The 21,695-nt window shown below is 47.3% G+C and overlaps 1 protein-coding gene across 13 annotated transcripts in view; it reads left to right on the forward strand.

The window, feature by feature from the left end:
- Positions 1-21,695, forward strand: part of PLXNB1 (plexin B1) — a 191,026-nt gene that overhangs the window by 144,150 nt on the left and 25,181 nt on the right. For 10 of the 13 annotated variants that reach the window (XM_073350752.2, XM_078853512.1, XM_073350758.2 and 7 more), the window contains 13 exons: positions 1,305-1,410; positions 5,632-5,768; positions 6,081-6,257; positions 6,588-6,756; positions 8,385-8,627; positions 11,533-11,709; positions 12,291-12,439; positions 13,773-13,873; positions 14,789-15,006; positions 15,294-15,472; positions 17,202-17,268; positions 18,650-18,796; positions 19,629-19,806. In XM_073350752.2, the coding sequence (XP_073206853.1) occupies positions 1,305-1,410; positions 5,632-5,768; positions 6,081-6,257; positions 6,588-6,756; positions 8,385-8,627; positions 11,533-11,709; positions 12,291-12,439; positions 13,773-13,873; positions 14,789-15,006; positions 15,294-15,472; positions 17,202-17,268; positions 18,650-18,796; positions 19,629-19,806 (2,048 nt within the window). Of the gene's footprint in view, positions 1-1,304; positions 1,411-5,631; positions 5,769-6,080; positions 6,258-6,587; positions 6,757-8,384; positions 8,628-11,532; positions 11,710-12,290; positions 12,440-13,772; positions 13,874-14,788; positions 15,007-15,293; positions 15,473-17,201; positions 17,269-18,649; positions 18,797-19,628; positions 19,807-21,695 lie in introns of those variants that run through there. The other 3 variants (XR_013636020.1, XM_078853513.1, XM_078853516.1) reach the window with 3 other exon arrangements.

A 21,695-nucleotide genomic window follows, 5' to 3' on the forward strand; every position in this document is an offset into this window, starting at 1 on the left:
CAGAAATGGGAAGCAGAACAACAAGAGGGATCGTGAATACTAAAAATGGGAAAAGGATAGAAGCCAAAGAGCAAGAAGAGGTACACAGGCAGGACCTGGAAGCAGTTGCCCACCAAAAAGCCATAGAGCTGAAAGACAAAGAAGCCCTGGAAAAAGAGAAGAGAGGTTATATAACTTGGACATGATGGAAAGGCATGGACAAATTCCACAGCCCACAGGTGTACTCTTTCCCCAAGGAACACCCAGCTGGGACAAGTTGTGTCCTGCATTCAAAGGAAGCAGACTGTATTGAAGAATCCTTGACCACTTTTGAAAGGCTACGTTCCAGAGCGTTCCAAGAAGTCCCAATTTTCATTAGTGGGCTCTGGGGGAAAGCTTTAAATGTATTTAATGAAATGGAACTTGAACAAGCATTGAAATATGGTGAATTTTAAAAGGCTGTATTGCAAAGGTTCCAGACTACTCCTGAAGTGTATAGAAAAAAATGAGAAACCTCAAAATGAATGACAAGATGAGTCATAGAAAATGTGTGTATAAATTGTGTGAATTGATTGAAAAAATGGGTCAAGGGGAATAGGACAGAGTTATGAAAAGCCTGCTTTGGCAAAGATCTTTCACCTGGGAACACAATGAAAACAAGTACACTTGTACAGCTGTGGAAGATCCTGACTGAGAGAAGGTCAGCCATGGCTGGAAAGGGGAGGAAAAAAAAAATTTACCTTGAACCCAGCTGTATCTTGATGAGTTAAGTCTTAGCCACTAGAAAGTGTATCTTACTTTTATTTGCATGAAACTATTTTGTCTTTATCCCTTGTATTTGAACTCACTTAAAACCCATCTCTTTTGTTAATAAACTTGTTTTATTTTTGATCTAAACCAACCCAGCTTTTTTTAATGGAAGTGATTGTCAACTCCAGTTAAGGCAACAAGCTGCTATGCTTTTCTGTCTTTAAAGGAGCAACAGACCTTAGTTCAGCAGAAGGCTGGACGTTTCAGGGCAGATGGTTTTGGGGAAATTCAGAACTGGGGTGTGTGTTGGGGTCAGTTGGCGAGTAGTAATCTAGGCTGATGGAGACCAACGTATGGCTGTGGTGTAGCAAGCAGGCTGCTGGACTGCTCAACACTTAAGACACTTAGTGCATGCTTAGATGCTGTGTGGGAGCACGCAGGCCAGGAGCTCCAGCAGCAGAGCAGTTTAAGGCACTCAGGATTACAGAACAAGCAGTGACACAACCTCTCACTGGTCTGCACTGCACCCCAAAAGGTGACCCCTACAGTGACCTTGTCCTCTGATTTCCCTGCAGTATTGTGTGCATCACCGGTGGGAGCTGGGCTGAGAGATCTGGGCACATTGCAGTGGAAGTACTTGGAGGAGGACATGGAGTTTCTAGGCACATATTTGCCTATCAGGTAACATCTCAGTTCAAACCCCTCTTATACTGCTTCCATAAGACTGCAGCTGCAATGCTATTCTCTGCTCACAGATTCTCTTGGAGAGTGGGAGTTGTGTAGGTCATAGAATCGTAAAAATGTAGGCCTGGAAGGGACCTCAAGAAATCATCAAGTCCAGTGCCTGCACTGTGGCAGGACCAAATAAACCTAGACCATCTCTAATGGGTGTTTGTCAAACTTGTTTTTAAAAGCTGCCACATCCTCCCTTGGAAGCCTATTCCAGAGCTTAATATTTAACCTAAATTGCCCTTGCTGCAGATTAAGCCCATTACTTCTTGTCATACCTCCGTGAACTTGGCGAACAATTGATTGCTGTCCTCTTTATAATGACTGTTAACATATTAGAAGACTGTTATCAATTTATCCCTGAGTCTTCTTTTCTCAAGACTAAACATGCCCAGTTTTTTTCCCAATAGGTCAGGTTTTCTAAGCCTTTTATCAGTATTGTTGCTCTCCTCTGGACTCTTTCCAATTTGTCCACATCTTTCTTAAATTGTGGTGCCCAGAATTGGACACAGTACTCCGACTGGGCCTCACTAGTGCTGAATAGAGCAGGACAGTTACCTCCTGTTAATACACCGCAGCATTGTATTAGGTTTTTTTTGCAGCTGTATCACATTATTGACTCATACTGAGTTTGTGGTCCACTATAGCCTCCAGTTCCTTTTCAACAGTACTATCACCTGGAGAGTTTCCCCATTTTGTAACTGCCTTTGATTGTTTAGCTTCCTAAGTGAAGTGCTTTGCACTTGCCTTTATTGAATTTCATCTTGTTCAATTCAGACCAATTCTCCAATTTGTCAGTCATTTTGAATTCTAAACCTATCCTACAAAGTGCTTGCTATCCCTCCCAGCTTTGTGTCATCTGCAAATTTTATAAGCATACTCTCCATCCATTATCCAAGTCATTAATGAAAATATTGAATAGTACCAGACCCAGGACTGACCCCTGCAGGAACCCAATAGATATGCCCTTCCAATTTTACAGCAAACCATTGACTAGAGAGCGAGGTACGCAACGAATCTTTGCATAACCTCATTGATATCTTGGCTGCAGCATTTAAAGTGGCCCTACCCATCAACAAGGCCATCATGGGTCCTGTCAGAGCCCTGTGGCAGACCCCATCTTCTCTCCCTCCCACTTCAAAGAAGGCAGAGAAGAAATACTACATGCCGGCCAAGGGGTACAAATACTTACATTCTCACCCTTCTTCCGGGTCCCTAGCAGCCAATGAGAGAGACAGACAAGGCCAGGCAAGTGCTACTTCCAAACAAAATGGCAAAAAAAACTAGGTTTGTTTGGCAGAAAAGTTTATTCAGTGGATGGATTACAGCTTCGTATCTCTAACCAGCAAGCTGTGCTTGGGAGGTATGATGACAATATGTGGGACTATATGGCAAAATTTAAAGACTTGCTGCATCAGGACTCCAGGCAAGAGTTTTCTGCCCTTTTAGATAGACATTAGTTAGTAGATAAGATGTTTTCTTGTTCACTGGGAGGCTGTGCCCAGTTCTGCCGGTTTCAAATGTTGTCTATCGTGCCCGGAGGCAATCACAGTAAGTGATGGGCACTCCTGGTGCATCTGTTGCCTCAGGAAATCGCACAATGCCCAGAAGTTTAACTTCTGTCTGGCATTGAAATCTAGCGCTAGAAAAGACAGGGAGATCAAACTTTGTCTCCTCCCTGGCTGCTGACCCATGCCCAGGGACTGTGTCTGTCATCTCCTCCACCTCCTCTCCTTCCCCCCCACCCCGCATACACCTGTCTGCGAGCAAACCCGCTACCTCCACTATCTCTGTGCTGCACTCCTCTAGGGCATCTAAGAGGAAGATGCAAGACTTCTTTCATAAGTCTTCCCAAGATTTTGCCTCAAATTCACTGGGTAGGGAATCTACCTTGAAAAAGCCTAGGTTCTCAGTGACTTCAACTACTTTAGCACCATCCGCACTCCAATCAGGTACACTCCAGGCTGCTGGTTCCTCAGGTACTCAGGGCACTGTTAGACTGAAAGACAGCAAAGTCTCGGGCCTGGAGAGACCATTGGTACAGTTAGTGGACCAAGGGGCCAAGAGGAGCTCCTCTGCTTCCTTGGTATCAAAGAAGCCCACTTGGGTTCTGACCACACTTCCCTCGGAGTGGCTGAAACCTGTGGTACCATCAGCTCCCTTGACCACTATTACCTTGGTGCAGACCATGGCTTTGGCACAGATAGTATGCTCGGTACTGCAGGAGTTTTGTTTTCTCCATGACCTGGGTGTATTTGAGGTGCCTGATTTTCCACTGCTCATCTCTGACGTATTTTCGGTACCGCGGACATCAAGATCGCTGGAGGTTCACCTGGTTCTGACAGTTTCACCTCAGATTTCTCCAAGCGCTTCACCATTCCATAGTGAGTTTGAGGAAGAGGATTCTGATGAAGACCTTGCCTTGGTATCCTAAATATTGATTTAGGGCTCTCCTCCTCACCTGTATAGAGGCCTCCTTTCCAGAAGTCTCTGAGGCTATGACCACTTGTGGCACAAGGTAGCCACTAGCTTGCTGCTGTGAGCACCATGGATGCCCCCTTCTATGCCTTATGCGCCCCCTCCTAAGCCTTATGCACCACCTCCTGGGCCATACTGGGACCCTTGGGCACCTCTCACCAACAACTTTCCAGGACTTTGAGCAACACCCATTGCAAAGATAAGCAACCATCATCATCTGCCCTCTCTTGGAGATCTGATCCTCAAAAAGAAAACTTTGAGGAGCAGGAAGCTAGAGCTGATGAAGAGGTCTCTCCTCCAGCCAACACCTCCTCTTCATCTCAAGATGGATCAGTCATGCCTCCTCCTCCATCCTTAGCAGACGATTTTAAACAGTTCCAGGATCTGATCAAGAGAATTGCTGACTCCTTGCAGATCCCTCTTGAGGAGATTAAAGAACATCATTGTAAATTGCTTGATATCCTTCATTCACCCTTGTCTGCCCACATGGCTTTGCCTGTCAAAGAGGCCCTTTTGGACCATGTGAAGATTGTCTGGTACACCCCAGCTACTATTCCACCTATCCACAAGGAAGTGGATAAGAAATATTCCCTGGAAGGCAGCACTATGCTAAATCCATGCCCCATGAAAAAGACCATAAGCATCTAGACGTACTTGGTAAAGAATCTTATTTGTCAGCGTCACTGAACTCTTTTGTTGATCGCCTACCAGCAGAGCAATTCTAGGCAGTCACTGTGGAGGGTCAGCTACTTTCCAGAACATCTCTACAAGCCTCCCTTGATACAGCTGCCTGTTCTTTCTCTACTGCTGTAGTTATGAGAAGGGCTTCCTGGCTCCAGCTCTCTGGATTTCCAAAGAGGTCCAAAATAGGGTAGAGGACCTTCCTTTTGATGGGTCTAAACTGTTTGCAGACAGCACGGACAAATCTCTGTGCACATTAAAGGACTCTAAGGCTATTTTGTGTTCTTTTGGGACCTATACACCTGCCTACAAGAGAACATTTAGCAAGTCCCAAAGAGTTCAGAGATCCCATCCTGCCCAATTTCTGAACTCCCAGTGGCTGTATGAATGACCATCCACCTCTCAGCCTTCCACCTCACATCTTTCTTCCTCCAAGCAGCAACTTTGGCTGGCTGGTTGAGGGCCTGAATTACTGTCTTCATCCTTAACAGCTGCACCAATTCACCTACCTTCCTCCCTTCAGCAACCACCTTTACCACTTCACGTGGGCTTGGGAGTCAATCACTACAGACAAGTGAGTTTTGGAGATTATCTCCAAAGGGTACACGTCCACTTTACATCCAGTTTTGGAGATGGAATCCACTAGATTGTAATCAGCATATTTACTTGATGTTCACTGTTATTGCAGTCTGTTTAAACAGTTAATCTCAGACTCATGTCTGAGGCTGATATTTCTGTACCCTGCAGTGTTCATCTTTGTTCATTACCTGTAGAGAGATTTTGGTGCACAGCTAGTGTTTCCTATTGGTACCTTAATCCCCCTCTCTGCTGCTTCTATTCATTAACAGCAGAGCTGCTAGAACACAGCCAGATACATGTGTGTGGTTGTAACGTGCGAGCTGCAGGCTCAGAGCACATGGAACTCACTATCAGGGTCTCTCTACTATGTCTTTCCTTCACTTATTTTGCTAAATGTTCCTCATTCATTCATTTCTCTCTTTTCTTTCCATTCAGAACCCAGACCTGAAGTCCATTGCTCCATCTCAAGGCCCTAAAGCTGGAGGAACCTGCCTGACCCTGCTGGGCTCCAAGTTGCTGACTGGGTGCCCCAGTGAGATCAGGGTTCTAATTGGAGACCTCCCTTGCCACATGTAAGAGCTGCTGTGTAGTTGCAGACTGTAACTGTAAACAGACTGCCATGCGCCATTCCCTTCAGGTTTGGCCCAGACTTCTCACTAGAAAGCACTTCAGCCATTCACTCTAGCAGCAATGATGGCTAGCTCAGACATTTGTCTTGAGTGCTCCTGTTTGTAAGTAGGTGGGACACAAGGCCTTTAAGAAGGTGGGCGTTAAACCTGAGCAGCAAGCTGTAGGGTGCTTGGAGCGCTTTCAGCAAAATGAAGGTGCAGCATTTCAGAGGATGTTTTAACCTTTTATTGGTCTCTCCTCTTTGTGTCTCTTAGTCTCTCGGAGGTGCAGGAGAATCAGCTACAGTGTCAGACGAGCCCCAGTAACGTGTCTGTGGAGCTTCCAGTAACTATCAGATATGGACACAGGGAACGGAGATTAGAGGGTTTCCTCTTCAAATACACTCTGGATCCCAATATCACTTTTGCAGAGCCAGCCAAGAGCTTCCTCAGGTACTGAGAGCTGCACTGCAAGTGCACAACTCTTCCAACAGGGCATCAGGGATACTGAGAGCTGTGCGTGCATGCATGCATGCCCACACACTCCCACAGCGGGTACCGGAGTGTTAACCGTGTCTGTGTGGATGTCTAAGTATTTTTACTGCACTCATCACCTTAGTATCTGAGCATCTGGGTAGAGTGAGTCCAGACTTGTGTACTGAGCCATCAGATGGATGCATGGCCTACAAACGTTGGCACCAGCCATGGGTCAGGGATGACACAGCTTATGGGTTGTTATATGGTGACTAAATAAGTGACACTGACTGCTTCTGTGTGTTGCAGTGGTGGGAGAGTGATCCGAGTTCATGGGCATAACCTAGATGTTGTACAAAATCCAAAGATCCGGATTACGGTTTCACCATCAGAACGCCGCCGGCGAGGGCTGGGGAGATGGCGTAGGATCATGCCAGAAACCGAGTGCCCACAGAATGCCCTGTGCAGCATCCAGCAGGTATCTTGACCTTTGTGCTGGCAAAGCATGCAATAGAATTGAGGCTGAAGGCCTCTGTCAGTGCTACTGACCTAATGGCCAGAGACCTCCTATGTCAGAGGCTCTTGTGCCCCTTGTTATAGCTGTCTTGGGTCCTACAAACTAAGAGTGAACATGAGAAACAAAAAGTCTTCCTTGGTGAAACATTGTCCCCCAGATTCAAAGTTTAACACTCCCCTCCCCACTTTGTAAAATTCCAGCTCCCAAATCCCCATCTCTCCCCAGACCCTGTGCAGAAAGTTCCAGTGTGGGAGACAAACGACATGACAGCAGCAGAAGGCATGAGGAAATCTACAATTACATTGTGAGGCCTGGCTGCACAGTGCCCCCACAAAGACAGACTTCACCCTGTCCTAGCGTGGCTCTGCCTTAGTGGGGCCAAGGCCCTGCCCCACACAGAGAGATGACAACAAAACCAAAGTTAAATGAAGTTGTTATCCCCTCAATTCCGCCTGCCATTTACAGCACCTCACCTGCCATTAGGACTACCCCAGAAGAAGAGTCCCTGTGGAGCAGCTGTTCTAGTGTCTCAGACTGTATAGAGTCCATCTCAGTAGAGGCTCCAACGTGGTAGGGTTTCATTTAACAGCCTGGTAGCCACAGCACACCACTGAGCTGGACGTCCACTGCTGCACATGTGCTGTATGTGCCGCAGTGGAGGGCTTGGTGCACATCCCCACTGCCTCTGAAATGCTGACCTAGTCACCTCTGCCCATCCCCTGCCGAATCATACTGCACGGGTGGCAGATTGCATTATCAGGTGGCCACTTTTCTCTGAAATAGGTGGTGGTGCATTATTATTATACTCATTTAAAAAGCCCTCGTGACCAAGGGGTGAATCTCTCTGGGTATACTAGGTACATCCTGGACTGCCATCTAACAGGATGCAGGACCAGTCAGGCCATTGGTCTGCTCCATTGTGACAATTCTTATGCTTTATTGAAAGCCATATTTCCCTATCATTCTGGACAGGTTTTATTTGTGGCTGTGAATTCCAGCGGGGGAACAGAGGCTATTTGATATATTTAGATATTAATCTTTTGCCATGTTTACAAAATGTAAAAACATTACCACAAAGGTAACAAAAATCACTGATAAATCGGAATGGCAGCATCCTCCACCCCCTAGAGGCATGCAGCCTCCCAGGCAGCTGAACTACAGAAAACCCAAGTGAACAGATGGGCTTTGCAGTTGACCACGAAAGTAAACAAACAGGTTTTGTCAGATCCATGGGGCTGTGAATGCTAGGTCTGAGAGCTCTCTATGGGGAATGCCCGGTCACCAGCCCTGTAGTATTTTAAATATAGGGACTATTGGCCAGGGGATTCCAGGTGCTCCACGCAGCTGAGAAGAGTTCGGAGACCACTAAAATCACCTGGAGAATCCCTTAAAGTTCAGACTTGTCCTCTGCATTTGGGATGGGTGACTGGGATGGCACCTAGACAGGATGAGTGCAGGGGATCCCTGTGCTCTGCTTTACGCTTGTCCCACAGAACCCTGGTGATGGGATGCCACAGGGGAGCAGAAGCGTTAGAACAGAGGCTGACTTATTCTTTCAGATTCCTGACTCTCTTCCCTTCTGCTCCTAGTTTGAAGAACTATGTCTCATTAACTCCTCCTACCTTATCCTGTGTAAAACTCCGGCCATTAACCTGCTGTTGCGGATTGTCCAGGTCAAACTGGAATTTATTCTGGATAATCTGAGCTTTGATTTCAAGTCCTTGCATCCCACACCCTTCTCCTATGAAGTCAATCCAATCCTGAAACCCCTGAATGCTGAGGACCCTGCCAAACCATATCGGCACAAGCCAGGAAGTGTCATCTCTGTGGAGGTAAGGCTACAACCAGCTCAAAATCACTATAAACACCACATAAACCAACTTCCTAGGTGATGGCCTGGGACTGTTCTGATATCCTGACAGTGCCATAGATCTTAATGTCACTTCACTGGCATATGGTAAGAAAGGCAGTCCCTGCTTTTATTAGCCTACAGCCTAAATGAGATACAATATGACACACAATGAGAAATTGCCCAACAGCTGGAGAAGGAGTGGAACAAAAAAGAGCTGTGTGCTATGTGCATAGCTTGTTAGCGCCATGCATTGTTGCTGGAGGGTTCTATGGGGCTTGAGGAGAGCAATTAGAAATAAAACAGCAATATAGAATGAATGGGAAAAGGGGGAAATAGACAGCAATCAATAGCAATTAGAAGTTATGAAGTGTAGAAAATTGATAGGAAAGCTAAAGACATCAGGGAAGAATCCATGACTGAGGAAGTGAAGGACAATAAAGGGTTTTTAAATATATAAGGAACAAAAAATCCTTGCAGTGGTATAGGTATACTAGATGGAGATGGCATAACTGTTCATGATGCTATCATGAGCTGGCTTGCCCTTGAAGGGGAGTTGTGCCCAGCTTCGCCTGTGACAGATCAGCTACTCTCCCAGTTGGTTATGACTGGGGGGGAGGGATAGCTCAGTGGTTTGAGCCTTGGCCTGCTAAACCCAGGGTTGTGAGAACAATCCTTGAGGGGGCCACTTAGGGATCTGGGGCAAAAATTGGGGATTGGCCCTGCTTTGAGCAGGGGGTTGGACTAGATAACCTCCTGAGGTCCCTTCCAACCCTGATATTCTATGATTCTATGACTGGCTAGGGATCATGTGGCCCTGTTCAATTCTTAGGCCAGGCTGATGAGCCTACTGAGAGCTCAGTTAGTAGTGAAAGCTGCAGAAGAGCAGTTGACTTCTCTGGTAGGTGCTGTGGAAGGGTAACTTCCAGACAGATTATCTCGAGGAGGACTGAAGAGCGGCAAGAGAGAGACAGACTCCTGCAGTAGACTCTGAGAGAGGCAAAGGGCAAAAGCCACTGGGAGCTGTAGCCCAGGGTGGGCTCGGGAACTGTTTGTGTTTGAGGTTTTGCATTTGTGGAATAAAACTTTCTGGAAGAAGACTCTGGGTGAGGCAGCCAGCCGCATACAGAATATGAAAAGGAGTGTTCAATAAATTTGTCTGTTCTGTATTTGGAAAGAAACAGGATGGTGTACTCATATCACATGAAGATGTTGAAGTCCTTTCCAGTTCGTTAGTAACTAAAGAAAATGGTAAACAACATCTACTAGGGATAATAAACATGTTTAAGCCATCAGCCCTGGATAATTTGCTCTCAAGAACTGTAAAAGAAGTGATTGCGGAGATCTCTGTCCCACTGATGTTAATTTTTAATGAATGTTGGAATAGTGGGGAAATCCCAAAAGACTGAAGAGTGCTACTATTGTGCCAGTAGTCAAAAAGACCAAATGGGATGATCCAGGTAGCTGTAGGTCAGTTAAGCTGACCTAAGTCCTGGACAAAATAATGAAAAAACTGATATGGGATTCAGTCTATTAACAATTAAAGGATAGGAATATAATTAGTGCCAGTTAGGTCTTGTCAAACAAACCTGATTACATTCTTCATTCTTCAAGATTACAAGTTTGGTTGATAAAGCAGTAATACTTAAACTTTTTACAGCACTTGACTTCGTACCCCATGACATTCTGATTAAAAAATTAGCAACATACAATATCAACAAAGCACATATAAGAATTGTAATAGCCATGAGGAATCATTATTTAATGGGAGACTTTATAGAGTGATTCTGCAAGGGGTCTTTACTAAGTCTGGTGCTATTCGACATTTTCATCAGTGATTGGAGAGTAAATATAAAATCACTACTGATAAAATTTGCAGCTGACACAAAGGTTGACAGAGTATTAAATAACGATGAGGCCAAGGCAGTTGTACGCAGCAGTCTGGCTCACTTGGTAAGCTGGGCCCATTCAAACAAAATGCATTTTAATAGAGCCAAATGGAAAGACTGTATCCTGGAAAGCGGTGACTTTGGGGGGAAAAAAAAAAAATCTGAGTCCCAGTTAACAAGGAATTGAACCGGAGCTCCCAGTGCAATGCTGGGGCAAACAGGATGAATGTGAACCTGGGATGTACAAACGGGAGCAGTGAGTAGGAGAAGAGAGGTGATTTTATCTCTTTATACGGCGTTGGGGAGATTGATACTGGAATACTGCATCCAGTTCTGATGTCCACATTTTTAAAGGATGTTGAAAAACTAGAGAAGGTGCAGAGAAGAGCCACAAAAATTATTAGAAAGCTCGAGAAAATAGATTACAGTGAGAGACATAAAGAGCTCTACCTGTTTATCAAAAAGAAGCTTAAGAGGTGACATGACTACAGTGTGTCGGTACCATCACAGGGAAATAATACCAAGTACTAAAGGGTTGCTTAATCTAGCAGAGAAAGGCAGAAAAAAAAACAATGGCTGGAAGCTGAAGCCGGACCCATTCCAATTAGAAATTAGGCACAAATTTTTAACAGTGACATCCTATAATGATGGATGAGATTTTTTTTATCTAGGAAAGATTCCAGCTAGTCCTGTATCCCATTGACAGGCCCTTTTCTTATGTTGAATTATCTGCAAATTTTGTTTCCCAGAATCTCCAGTGCAGGGGATGCTTGTCCATGCATAGTACCTTCATCTTAGGATTTCATGCTGCCTGCTCCCAGGTGGCAAGCTTACTTCCTGGTGAGACTAGGGAGGGAGTTAATAGGGCTTTTGTAGAACTCTCAGCATGCCCTGTGGTTGGCCTGTTAAATCCTGTCAGCCTCTCTAAAGTCAGGGGTTATGCACAGCTGCCTTCCCAGAGAGGCCCAGGTTTGATATCCTTTTGCACCTGTATTCCAGGGGGAAAATCTGGATCTGGCCATTTCAAAGGAGGAAGTGGTGGCCATGATTGGGGAAGGGGTCTGTGTTGTAAAAACCCTGACAAGGAATCATCTGTACTGTGAACCTCCATCTGAGCAGCCAGCTCCACAGCACCGCACAAAGCTGGAAGGAACAGACTCACTCCCAGAGTTTACAGTAAGAGCTCAGCTAAGCAGCGGAGACAGCAGTGGGGGTGGGAGTATAAACACTGAATTAGTGGGGGGAGAAATCTACCAAGCAAAAAAACCCCATGGTACTGAGTCTCAGAGGCCGGGTTAACTGATCCCCCTTCCCTGGGCTCCGAGACCCTTCCCTGGGTTTCAGCGCTGCTAGTTTTTGCTCCATAGTGTGAGCTGGAGTCAGTTGACTGTGCCTTGAGACTTGCTGCTGTGGGTCTTTTTTTGTAGAGCTACTGGGGAGGAAAGGGGGGAAATGGAGGTGGGGGGAAGGAGGAGACAGAGGTGGTGGGAAGACAGGTTCTGGTGTGGAGGGAGGGAAGAGACAAGTGCTGATGGTGTGGGGGGGAAGGAAGATGGAGGCATTGGTGTGGGGGAGGGGAAGAAGAACACTGAGGCACTGGTGCGGGGGGAGGGTAAGACAGGTGCTTGCCGTGGAGCTGGTAGTGGTGGGGGGTAGGGTGAGACAGTCAAGCATTCCCCTTGGAGCCCATGACTCAGTCTGCAGGATGAGGAGAATCTGACACTCTGATCTTGCCTGGGCTTGCATTTCGTTTGCAGGTGCAGATGGGGAATTTGAACTTCCTGCTGGGCAGAGTGCAGTATGACACAGAGAGCCAGCTCACCTTCCCCCTGGAGGCCCAGATTGGCTTGGGTGTCGGAGCCTCCTTTGTTGCTTTGATTGTCCTGATCATTGTCTTCATCTACAGGTGAGAAGTGCCTGAGCGCGTGTCTATGCTGCTCTGGAGGGATGATTGCAGATCCGGGAGGCATACCCAGGCTAACTGCAATCTCGCTAGCTAGGCTTCAGCAACATGAGTATGTACCCAGGTCCCTGGGTGTCTTGCACTACCCATGCTGAAGTCTCATGCCACTGCCTCTTGGCTGCTATTTTTAGCATGCTAGCTAGCTTAAAGCTAGCATGGGTATTCTAGCTGAGCTGCAAGCATACCTTGGATTGTGTTGTAGACATACCTTCAGTGGTGACCTGCAGGATCTTTGGGCACCCTGATCACCGTCAACAGGAATGTTCAATGGGCATAGCTAGGCCTCTACATTTGGGACCTAATTTAGTCCCTCAATTTTCCTTACTTTGGGTGAGGCTCTGCAGCCTTCCCATTGGACTTCAGAAGGTGCAGATTTGGCCTTGGTGACAGAACTCCCACCTGAAAGGCTACTTGCCTTTCGAGTTCAGAGTTTGCAAGTAAATCCCAGACACACCTTCCAGTGTAAGCTGAGGGTTTGCAAAAGGATTTATGCCACTGGCCTCTGCTTTTGGGTGTTTTGGTCTATCCAGTGTTCAGAGATACCTCCCCGTATTTTGCTCCCTCTTGGGGCACGTGGATTTACTATCACGGACCCTCCCTTGCCACCACTACCAACTCCACAGTTGAGATCTTCCTGAGGGGCTGATGGAAAGAGAAGATAGGCCCTAAATTCATTTCCAAAAAAATGCTGCAGATAAAATGCTTATCTATAGTTAGATGAGTGGTTGAATTGTATAGAAGCCCCCAATGATGCACTTAGGATTGCCTCCGTATAAGACATAACACAGAGTCGGAAACTGGAAACCAGAGAGTTGCTCTTGTGCAGAAGATGATCACGTAATCTGGTCTAAAAAAGGCTGTCAGCCTGGGAGTTGCAATGTAGGATGCTGTTGTTAGCAGGTTGGTCTGGAGCAGCCTGGAGTTATTAGCCAGGAATTTTGTCACCTCCTGAGGAGCAAGGATGAGCTGAAGGCCTCAAAAGAGAGGCTCCTCCATTCTTCTGAAGAGGATGGGCCCCTCACGCCCAACTTGTGATCCAGCTCAGCGCTAGCTCCTTTTGCCCAGCCAGCCCTCAGTTCTTTAGCACACATGGTAAGGCCCATCCTTTTCTCAGTTTGAGGAACACTTTGGGGGGACATCTTTTTTCCCTGAGATGTGTAGACAGGGGGGAGTTTAGAAACCAAAACCTAAATTATGTTAAATTAAGCCCAGCCTGATGGAAATCTCATCTGCAGTGAGTCAGCCAGGTGGTCTCCAGCTCTGCTTCCCATTACAGGAGGAAGAGCAAACAGGCTCTAAGGGATTATAAGAAAGTTCAAATCCAGTTGGAAAATCTGGAAACAAGTGTTCGGGACAGATGCAAAAAGGAGTTCACAGGTAAGAGAACTTCCCTCCCCTGCAGCTGCAAATAGTGGGGTTGGGGAACCATCTCTGGCCCTTCCATCTCTTCCAGGCCGTATGGCCCTTGTCTCAGGAGCTGCCTCTGTGTGAACAATCATACACCTTCCTATGTCAGTGTGTTACAGTTTACAGCTAAATTCTGCTCAGCTACCCACATACCCTTGAGGTCAGTGCAGTGGCACTTGTGTAACTGGGAACAGAGTTTGGCCCATACTGGTCTCTGCAGTTCTTCATCTGGAATATCAGAATCTAGAGATGGGATCATTAGTGTCCCCCTTTATCCACAAACTATAATTCTATCACTAGTAGCAAGGAGCACGGGGAAGGGGGGATACTAGGAGCTACAGGAGAGACTAATACAGTGATTTCTAGTTAGAGGTGGAAAGCAATGAGACGCATGAAAGTCATGGTGCTGTAGTGACTGTATAATACTGTGTCTCTGACCTGTGATACCGCCTATTATCCATTGAGCCTGACTAAACACAAGGCCAATCCTTTATTAAACATCATCCTTTCGCAATCACTAGTCTGCTTGGTAGAGCTTTTTCTGCTTTTTTTTTAAACCGAAAAGATGGCCCCCAGCTGTAAACAAGAATAAAAACCTGTCAGACCTTCCAGTCCCTCCCCAGGAGCCAGGGCTGGAGAGCTCCCTACAGAACATTTGCCAGTGCTCCGAACAGTCTAGTTTTAAATGCCCCAGATGACAGGGCTTCCACTCCTTCCTTTGGAGAGGATTCCACAGGATGAAGCATCTCACTGATATTTAGCGTCTGTTTCCTTTGTCAGTTCCATCCCATTAGATCTAGTTACCTCACAGCCCCATGTTCCACGCTCTGGGACACACATTCTCTTGGTCTAACTTTGTAACACAGAAGCTCCCTTTATTTTCAGACCTGATGACGGAGATGATGGATCTCACCAGTGACCTTGTTGGCACCGGGATCCCCTTCCTGGATTACAGATCCTACGCAGAACGCATTTTCTTTCCAGGACACCGTGAGTCTCCACTGCAGAGGGGCCTGGACATGCCCGAGTGTCGGCGGCAAACAGTGGAGCAAGGCTTGGTGCAGCTCTCCAACCTCCTCAATAGTAAACTTTTCCTTACCAAGGTAACATTCCTTTCTTAGTTCCCTGCAGTAGCTGGCTCCTGTGCCATTTCACAGGCAGTTGTTGCCAAGAGAGACATAAGGGACTGTGAGCTCACTTACAGCATTCTTTAAAGTGCCTCCTGATGGAAAGCAAGAGACTGGAATAGGTGGATACTCCCCATATCTATAACACTCCCCACAGCACCTCCTACTGGGAAAGGCCATAGCTGTGGTTACCCTACTTTAATAGATTACAGCATTCGTTCATCTTTGACTCTCTCTCTCTCTCTCTCTCTCTCTCTCTCTAGTTTATCCACACTCTGGAAATCCAGCGCACATTCTCTCCAAGGGACCGGGCCTATGTGGCATCCCTTCTCACTGTGTCATTGCATGGGAAGCTAGAGTACTTTACTGACATCCTAAAGACTCTCTTGAATGACCTCGTTGAGCAGTATGTGGCCAAGAACCCCAAGCTGATGTTGCGGAGGTGAGTGATTCAGTAATAGTCCCACTGTCTTCAGCCTGGTCATGGCTGGTCCCTGGACAGAACTTTTCTTGGCTGTAATAGAGCTTCGTAATCCCTCTTTAGTAACAATGAGACCATGTGCTGTGCAGCAGATCCAGATCCAGTAGGTGTCCAGACATGAAGATCTATCAAAGAGGAGGCAACAGAAATAAGAGATCCCAGCTGTAGACAGTGATGAGACAGAGCAGGAATCCTTCATGCCGATCCTCCTTCCTCCAAGTTCATGCTAGACACTGAACTCCCTTTTTTCTGCCCCCATTTCCCTTTTTCAGCTTCTCTACCATGTGGTCATTCTTCTGTCTCCCCTTGCCCTGGGCTATGCTGAGCCCTTAGCCAACCTTCCTGTCTTGTCAAGCACAATCCCCTTTTTATGAATGCTTAAATCCTCACTTTCTAAATGTCACTGGGTCTGCAACACTGTGCGCAGACACTTTTTCTCAAGGAAGCAGAGGCATGGCACCCCTGTCATTTGGCCCCTTCACTAGCTTCCTGCCCATCTCTGAATCCTATTCTGAATTGTTTCTCTGGTTTTCAAAGCTCTCCAGGGACTGGCATCTACCCACCAGCTTCCTGCCCTCTGACTTCTGCCGCTCTAATCCTATCCCCTTCTGGTCCCTTCCTGCAACAGTTAGAGGTGACATTTAATTTGTGCTCCCTCTTCTGTCTAGGTCACTTCCCCTTTGCTGCTGAGTCATTTCACACAAGAAGTACTTGACCTCTCCCTATATGTCTGAGTGTGATGTGGGGCGGGGCAGGGAGCTGGGACTGTGGGTCTGTGTGTGATATTATAGGGGAGGAGCTGGGATGTGGGTCTGTGTGATATTGTGTTATATTGTGGGGAACTGGGACTGTGGATTTATATGTGATATTGTGTTATATAGCATTTTGGAGATTCTGGGACTGGGGGGTTGAATAGAATATTGTATGACATTGTGTGAGGGAGAGGCTGGAACCAAGGCTTTTAGGGAGGCATTTTCGCCATAGAGTGGATGAGGAGGTGTGCAGTGAGCCATTTGGAGAGAGACAAGTCTCAGTGGGAATTTTTTGACAAATCTCATCCTCCCAATTCCCAGATATTAGCTTCCTCCCAGGGTTTTGTAGCAGGTGCTGCTGGATGTTACAGGGCAGCATGCATAGGATATTTCCTCATGGAGGGTGGGGTTTCTCACAGCATTCAGCATTGGCCTAACTCTGCTCCTGTTAAAGTTGTTGGGTGTTTCGCCCGTGATTTCAGTGGGACCACGGTTAGGTCAACACTGAGCTTTTTCTAAACCCTGTCCGCTCTGCAATGAGCTGGTGGCATGACTGGTACCTTGCAAGAGATCTGGGCCTTTTATTCCTAAATCATTCTTTCTATAGGTCTGAGAGAGAGCAGAGGAGCATAGACACCTGACTGCCCTGTTGTGAGTTTTGTCCCATTGCAGGAAGCTGGAGATACAGCACAGAGTTTTATGTTTGGGTCCTTCGGGCAGCCTATAGAGGCATTAATGGCCTCTTGTGACTGCAGGTTAATTGCTTGCCTTACTGTTCACACACCAGAAGTTCTGTGCTCCATTCAGTTTGAAGCCTTGAAATTTGTACTTGGGTGGGGTCCTAGAAAGCATGTCCTGATCCTTATCACCCCACTCTCTGCTCTGGTGCCTCCCCGTGGAGGGTAACATACAGTAACCAGCCTGGGGTTCTCTTTCAGGACAGAAACAGTAGTAGAGAAGCTGCTCACCAACTGGATGTCCATCTGTCTGTATGCTTTTGTAAGGGTAAGAATTCTCCATCCATGGGAAGGGTGGGGAAGCCAAGAGAAATGGAGACTAAAAGAATACCACAACCCTGCTACATTAATATAGATCAGCAGTCTGAGCGCCTGCTAAAATGGTGTCACAAATTACCCTGTGTGCAGAGAGCAGGAAAGGAGAGCTGGGTTGCTCACAGCATGGGTTGCATCCAGCACTTCATCAACTCCCTCATCTGCACTTTTAAATAAGCCTGCAGCCAAGGGCTAAGCTGGACTGTTGCATGCCCACATGTTGCTCTGGCAACCACAGCCCTACCACTGTAATAGCTGAGTGTCTCACACGCATTAGTGGGATGATCTGCACAACACCCCTGTGCGGGAAGAAACTGGTGTGAGCTTATGATGGGGTTTACAGACCCCACACAAAGGCTAAGGGAGTGAAGGAGTATTGTGGGCCAAGAGGGCCCTACCCCTCAGCAGCTGGTGAGCATGCACCAAATGGAGGACCTGCTTAAAAGGGGACTTTGACAGTCAAGCAGGCGGAGAGTGAAGGAGAGGCTGTCTGTAGGGAGGATGCCAGATTGCTGCTTCTGGGACAGAGCAGCCTACAGAAGAAGGGTCTGGACTGTGGGTAAGACCTGGCCAGGAGCCCCTGCTTCCTGACAATGGAGAATACCTGGACCCTGAGACATGAACTGAGAAGTCCCCATTTGGCTGTTTGAACTGTTGAGACTCATTGGGAACTCTGCTAGGGAGAGGCAGAGTGCTGTGACCACATCCCAAACTGAAGAGAGAATGGGGTGGTAGGAGTTGGCCCAGGGGAAGCTGGTCTGATGTATTGGCCAGAGGGTGCTGAAACACTTCTTGACCCTTCTCCCTTGGGCCCTGCACTGGGACCTGGCGGAGAGGTACCATACCCCTGTCTGGCTGGGAGAACCTGGGGAGCACTGGGGAATGAAGGACCATAACCCAGCTGCTAGGCTTGTGGACTGCCTAGCAAGGCCATTCCAGACTTTGGGGGACAGTTGAGCCAGAACCTGCCCACAAGGCCTATGCAGGCTCCAAAGTGAACCTGGCTACAGAGCTCCATTTTACAGATGAGGAAACTGAGGCATGGTGTCTTGCCCCAGGTCACTCAGGGATGCTGTGGCACACATGGAATTGAATCCAGGTCTCATGAGTTCCAGTTCAGTGCCTTAGCCCCACCAGACAGTTTATCCTGAACATGGAGCAGGGATGGGATGGGTGGAACCCTCCGACTTGGATTCTTTGAGTTGCTTTGTTGACTGGTGCCTTTGGCTATGCTCCTGGAGGTAAAGGGGTCCATGTTCTGAGGCCTGAAGTCACTGTCAGGCAGAATGAAAGTGACTTCTCTCAAGAGTTGAGCCTCTTTCTATCTCTGCCAGGACTCTGTCGGCGAGCCGCTGTATATGCTCTTCCGTGGAATTAAGCACCAAGTAGATAAGGGACCAGTGGACTGGGTAACAGGAAAAGCCAAATATACCCTGAATGATAACCGCCTTCTGCGAGAAGACTTGGAGTACCGGACTCTGGTGAGAACTCCCTACTGCACATCTCTTTGTGCCTTCTCTTCCCTCCTTGTTCTGAACCAATGAAACACCATCTCCTAATCCAGTGGTTCTCAACCTGTGGTGCATGGACCCATGAGTCTGCGGGACTATGTCTAAGGGGTCCTCAAAAGACTTAGACTGAAAACTGTGTGAACAGAATTCAACTATATACAGGCAATAGATTTCCAAAGGGGTCCGCACCTTCATTTGAAATTTTAGGGATCTGCAAATGAAAAAAGATTGAGAACCACTGTCCTAATCCGCCCTGAGTCAGGACTAAACCTACCCACTCGCTAGTGTCCTATAACTGCCCACTGGAAGCCATAGCTTTACACCAGGATCTGGGGTTGGCATATTCCCCAGTGTAATTCAGAGCTGCTCTGCTATTGGTGGCCTGAAAAGGTCCAACAGCCAGGGACTGCCAGAGCAGAGCAGTATTCTAGCCACATCTCCTCCTCACCGGCTACATCCACTGCGGAATCATGGGAGAAGGAGGAGGGGCCGCAAGAGGCTACAGCAACTCTTTTCCAGCTGATGAGGCCGCCTACATAGAGGCAACCTTCAAGAAGCCTGCTGAACCAGCTTTACATGCCCTTCATGCTACTTGAAGCAGGACTGAGAATCTGGCTCATTATATTCATGGTATTCCCTTCCCCAGTGGTCTGGAAATGTAAAAGGTTTATCATTAATATTAATCACTTATTAGTGGTTTGCTAATTGTAAGTGTAACTATGGGGGGAGGGGAGTGCAGGATTGATTGCTACTCAGGCTCTTCACCTTATGCAGCCATTTCAGCTATCTTTTCTTTCCCCAGACTTTAAATGCTTTGACTCAAACTGAAGCTACTGTGGGAGAGGCAGAGGATTCTCAGGGTGTCTCTGTGAAAGTGCTAGACTGTGACACCATAACACAGGTGAAGGAGAAAATCCTAGATCAGATCTATAAAGGAACGCCATATTGTCACCGCCCAGACCCAGACTCCCTGGACCTTGGTGAGCACAATTCATTGATAGCTCAGTGATGAGGTTGAAGAGTGGGGTTATCTAATAACTGGCTCCTGTGCCATTGGTATGCCTCTCACTGTCCATTCAGCAGAGAATGGAGACAGTCCCTGTCCCCAGGAGATTATGTTCTAGTCTGGATTCAGTGTGACACGATCAGTGGGGGAGAGGGATAATAGCAGGAAGTGGGGCGGAAAAGAGGATACTTGTAATCTGCTGCTTACACCTCTTGTTTGCATGGTCCCTTGTGTTTTTTTCACTTTTTGTCATTGGAAGTAGCTACTGGGCCTGACTGGTTATTGTCAGAAGGGTTGTAGAGGAAGGTGGTCTTTGAGAAACGATTTGAATGAGGAAAGGGATGTGTGTGAAAAGCATATGGGATCAGAGAGGGCACTCAGGGTGTAGGAGACAGCATGGGACTGGTGCAGAGGTGCTAGAAGGTTATGGGCTCAATCCAGCTCTTATCGAAGGCAGTGGCAGAACTCCCATTTACTTCAGCAGTGCAGGATCAGCCCTAAGTGGGCTAATGAAATGCAGGGCTCGTGTTGGCGGATAAGCTCTCCAATTTTTCCTCTTTTGTTCCTTTTTCTCAGTTGGCAGCAGTCAGGCATCTGCACACTGATGTATTCATAGGACATGCTCTCGCTCAGTAATGAATTGCGTGATTCAGTGTTTGCAGCTTACTCTGGACACACTTCTTGACATGCCTCCCTCTTCTCCCATCCCTCCTGGCCTCTGGGATGTGGAGCCATCTTCCTGTCTATAATTGCCGTTGCTTAGGAGGGAGGGAGAGGATGACTATGGCCAACAGAATTACCAATGAGTAATGATCCCATATTGATGCTGAAAGCTCAGGTTTTAGCTTGGCAAGGAAGGCTGAAAACACAAGTCTGAGTTCCCCTATATTGAATTCTGTAGCACTTAGAACTCCACTCTTCATTCAAACCATTCATTGCCATTGCAGCAATTAATCCACGGATGCAGACAGATAGAAAGAAGGTGGTGGCAGCAGCTCAAACAGGTTGTTGGGCCCCCCTCTCCTGTGCAGAGAGGCTGCTGTGCTCCCAGCTTTACAAAGTTTGTAGCCTATGCACAATGAATGCCAGGCAAGGGTAAGATGCCCATGTCTGCGCTAGCAGGGTGGCTGGGATGCCTTTACTCATTTAAAGTTCTTTGGAGCAAGGACAATATCTTCATGTCTTCTGTGAAGTTCTAGACATTCTGGCAATAATCTGCTGTCCTTTGTCAAATAATGTTTAGAAGTGTGAGCAACAAGAGTGATGTAGTGGCGGGAGTCTGCTATAGACCACCGGACCAGGGGGATGAGGTGGATGAGGCTTTCTTCCAGCAACTTGCAGAAGCTACTAGATTGCACGCCCTGGTTCTCATGGGTGACTTTAATTTTCCTGATATCTGCTGGGAGAGCAATACAGCGGTGCACAGACAATCCAGGAAGTTTTTGGAAAGCGTAGAGGACCATTTCCTGGTGCAAGTGCTAGAGGAGCCAACTAGGGGGGGAGCTTTTCTTGACCTGCTGCTCACAAACTGGGAAGAATTAGTAGGGGAAGCAAAAGTGGATGGGAATCTGGGAGGCAGTGACCATGAGTTGGTTGAGTTCAGGATCCTGACACAGGGAAGAAAGGTAAGCAGCAGGATACGGACCCTGGACTTCAGGAAAGCAGACTTCGACTCCCTCAGGGAACGGATGGGTAGGATCCCCTGGGGGACTAACATGAAGGGGAAGGGAGTCCAGGAGAGCTGGCTGTATTTCAAGGAATCCCTGTTGAGGTTACAGGGACAAACCGTCCCGATGAGTCGAAAGAATAGTAAATATGGCAGGCGACCAGCCTGGCTTAACGGTGAAATCCTAGCGGATCTTA

This window comes from Lepidochelys kempii, chromosome 7, assembly GCF_965140285.1.
Source record: "Lepidochelys kempii isolate rLepKem1 chromosome 7, rLepKem1.hap1, whole genome shotgun sequence".
NCBI classification, from domain to species: Eukaryota; Metazoa; Chordata; order Testudines; family Cheloniidae; genus Lepidochelys; species Lepidochelys kempii.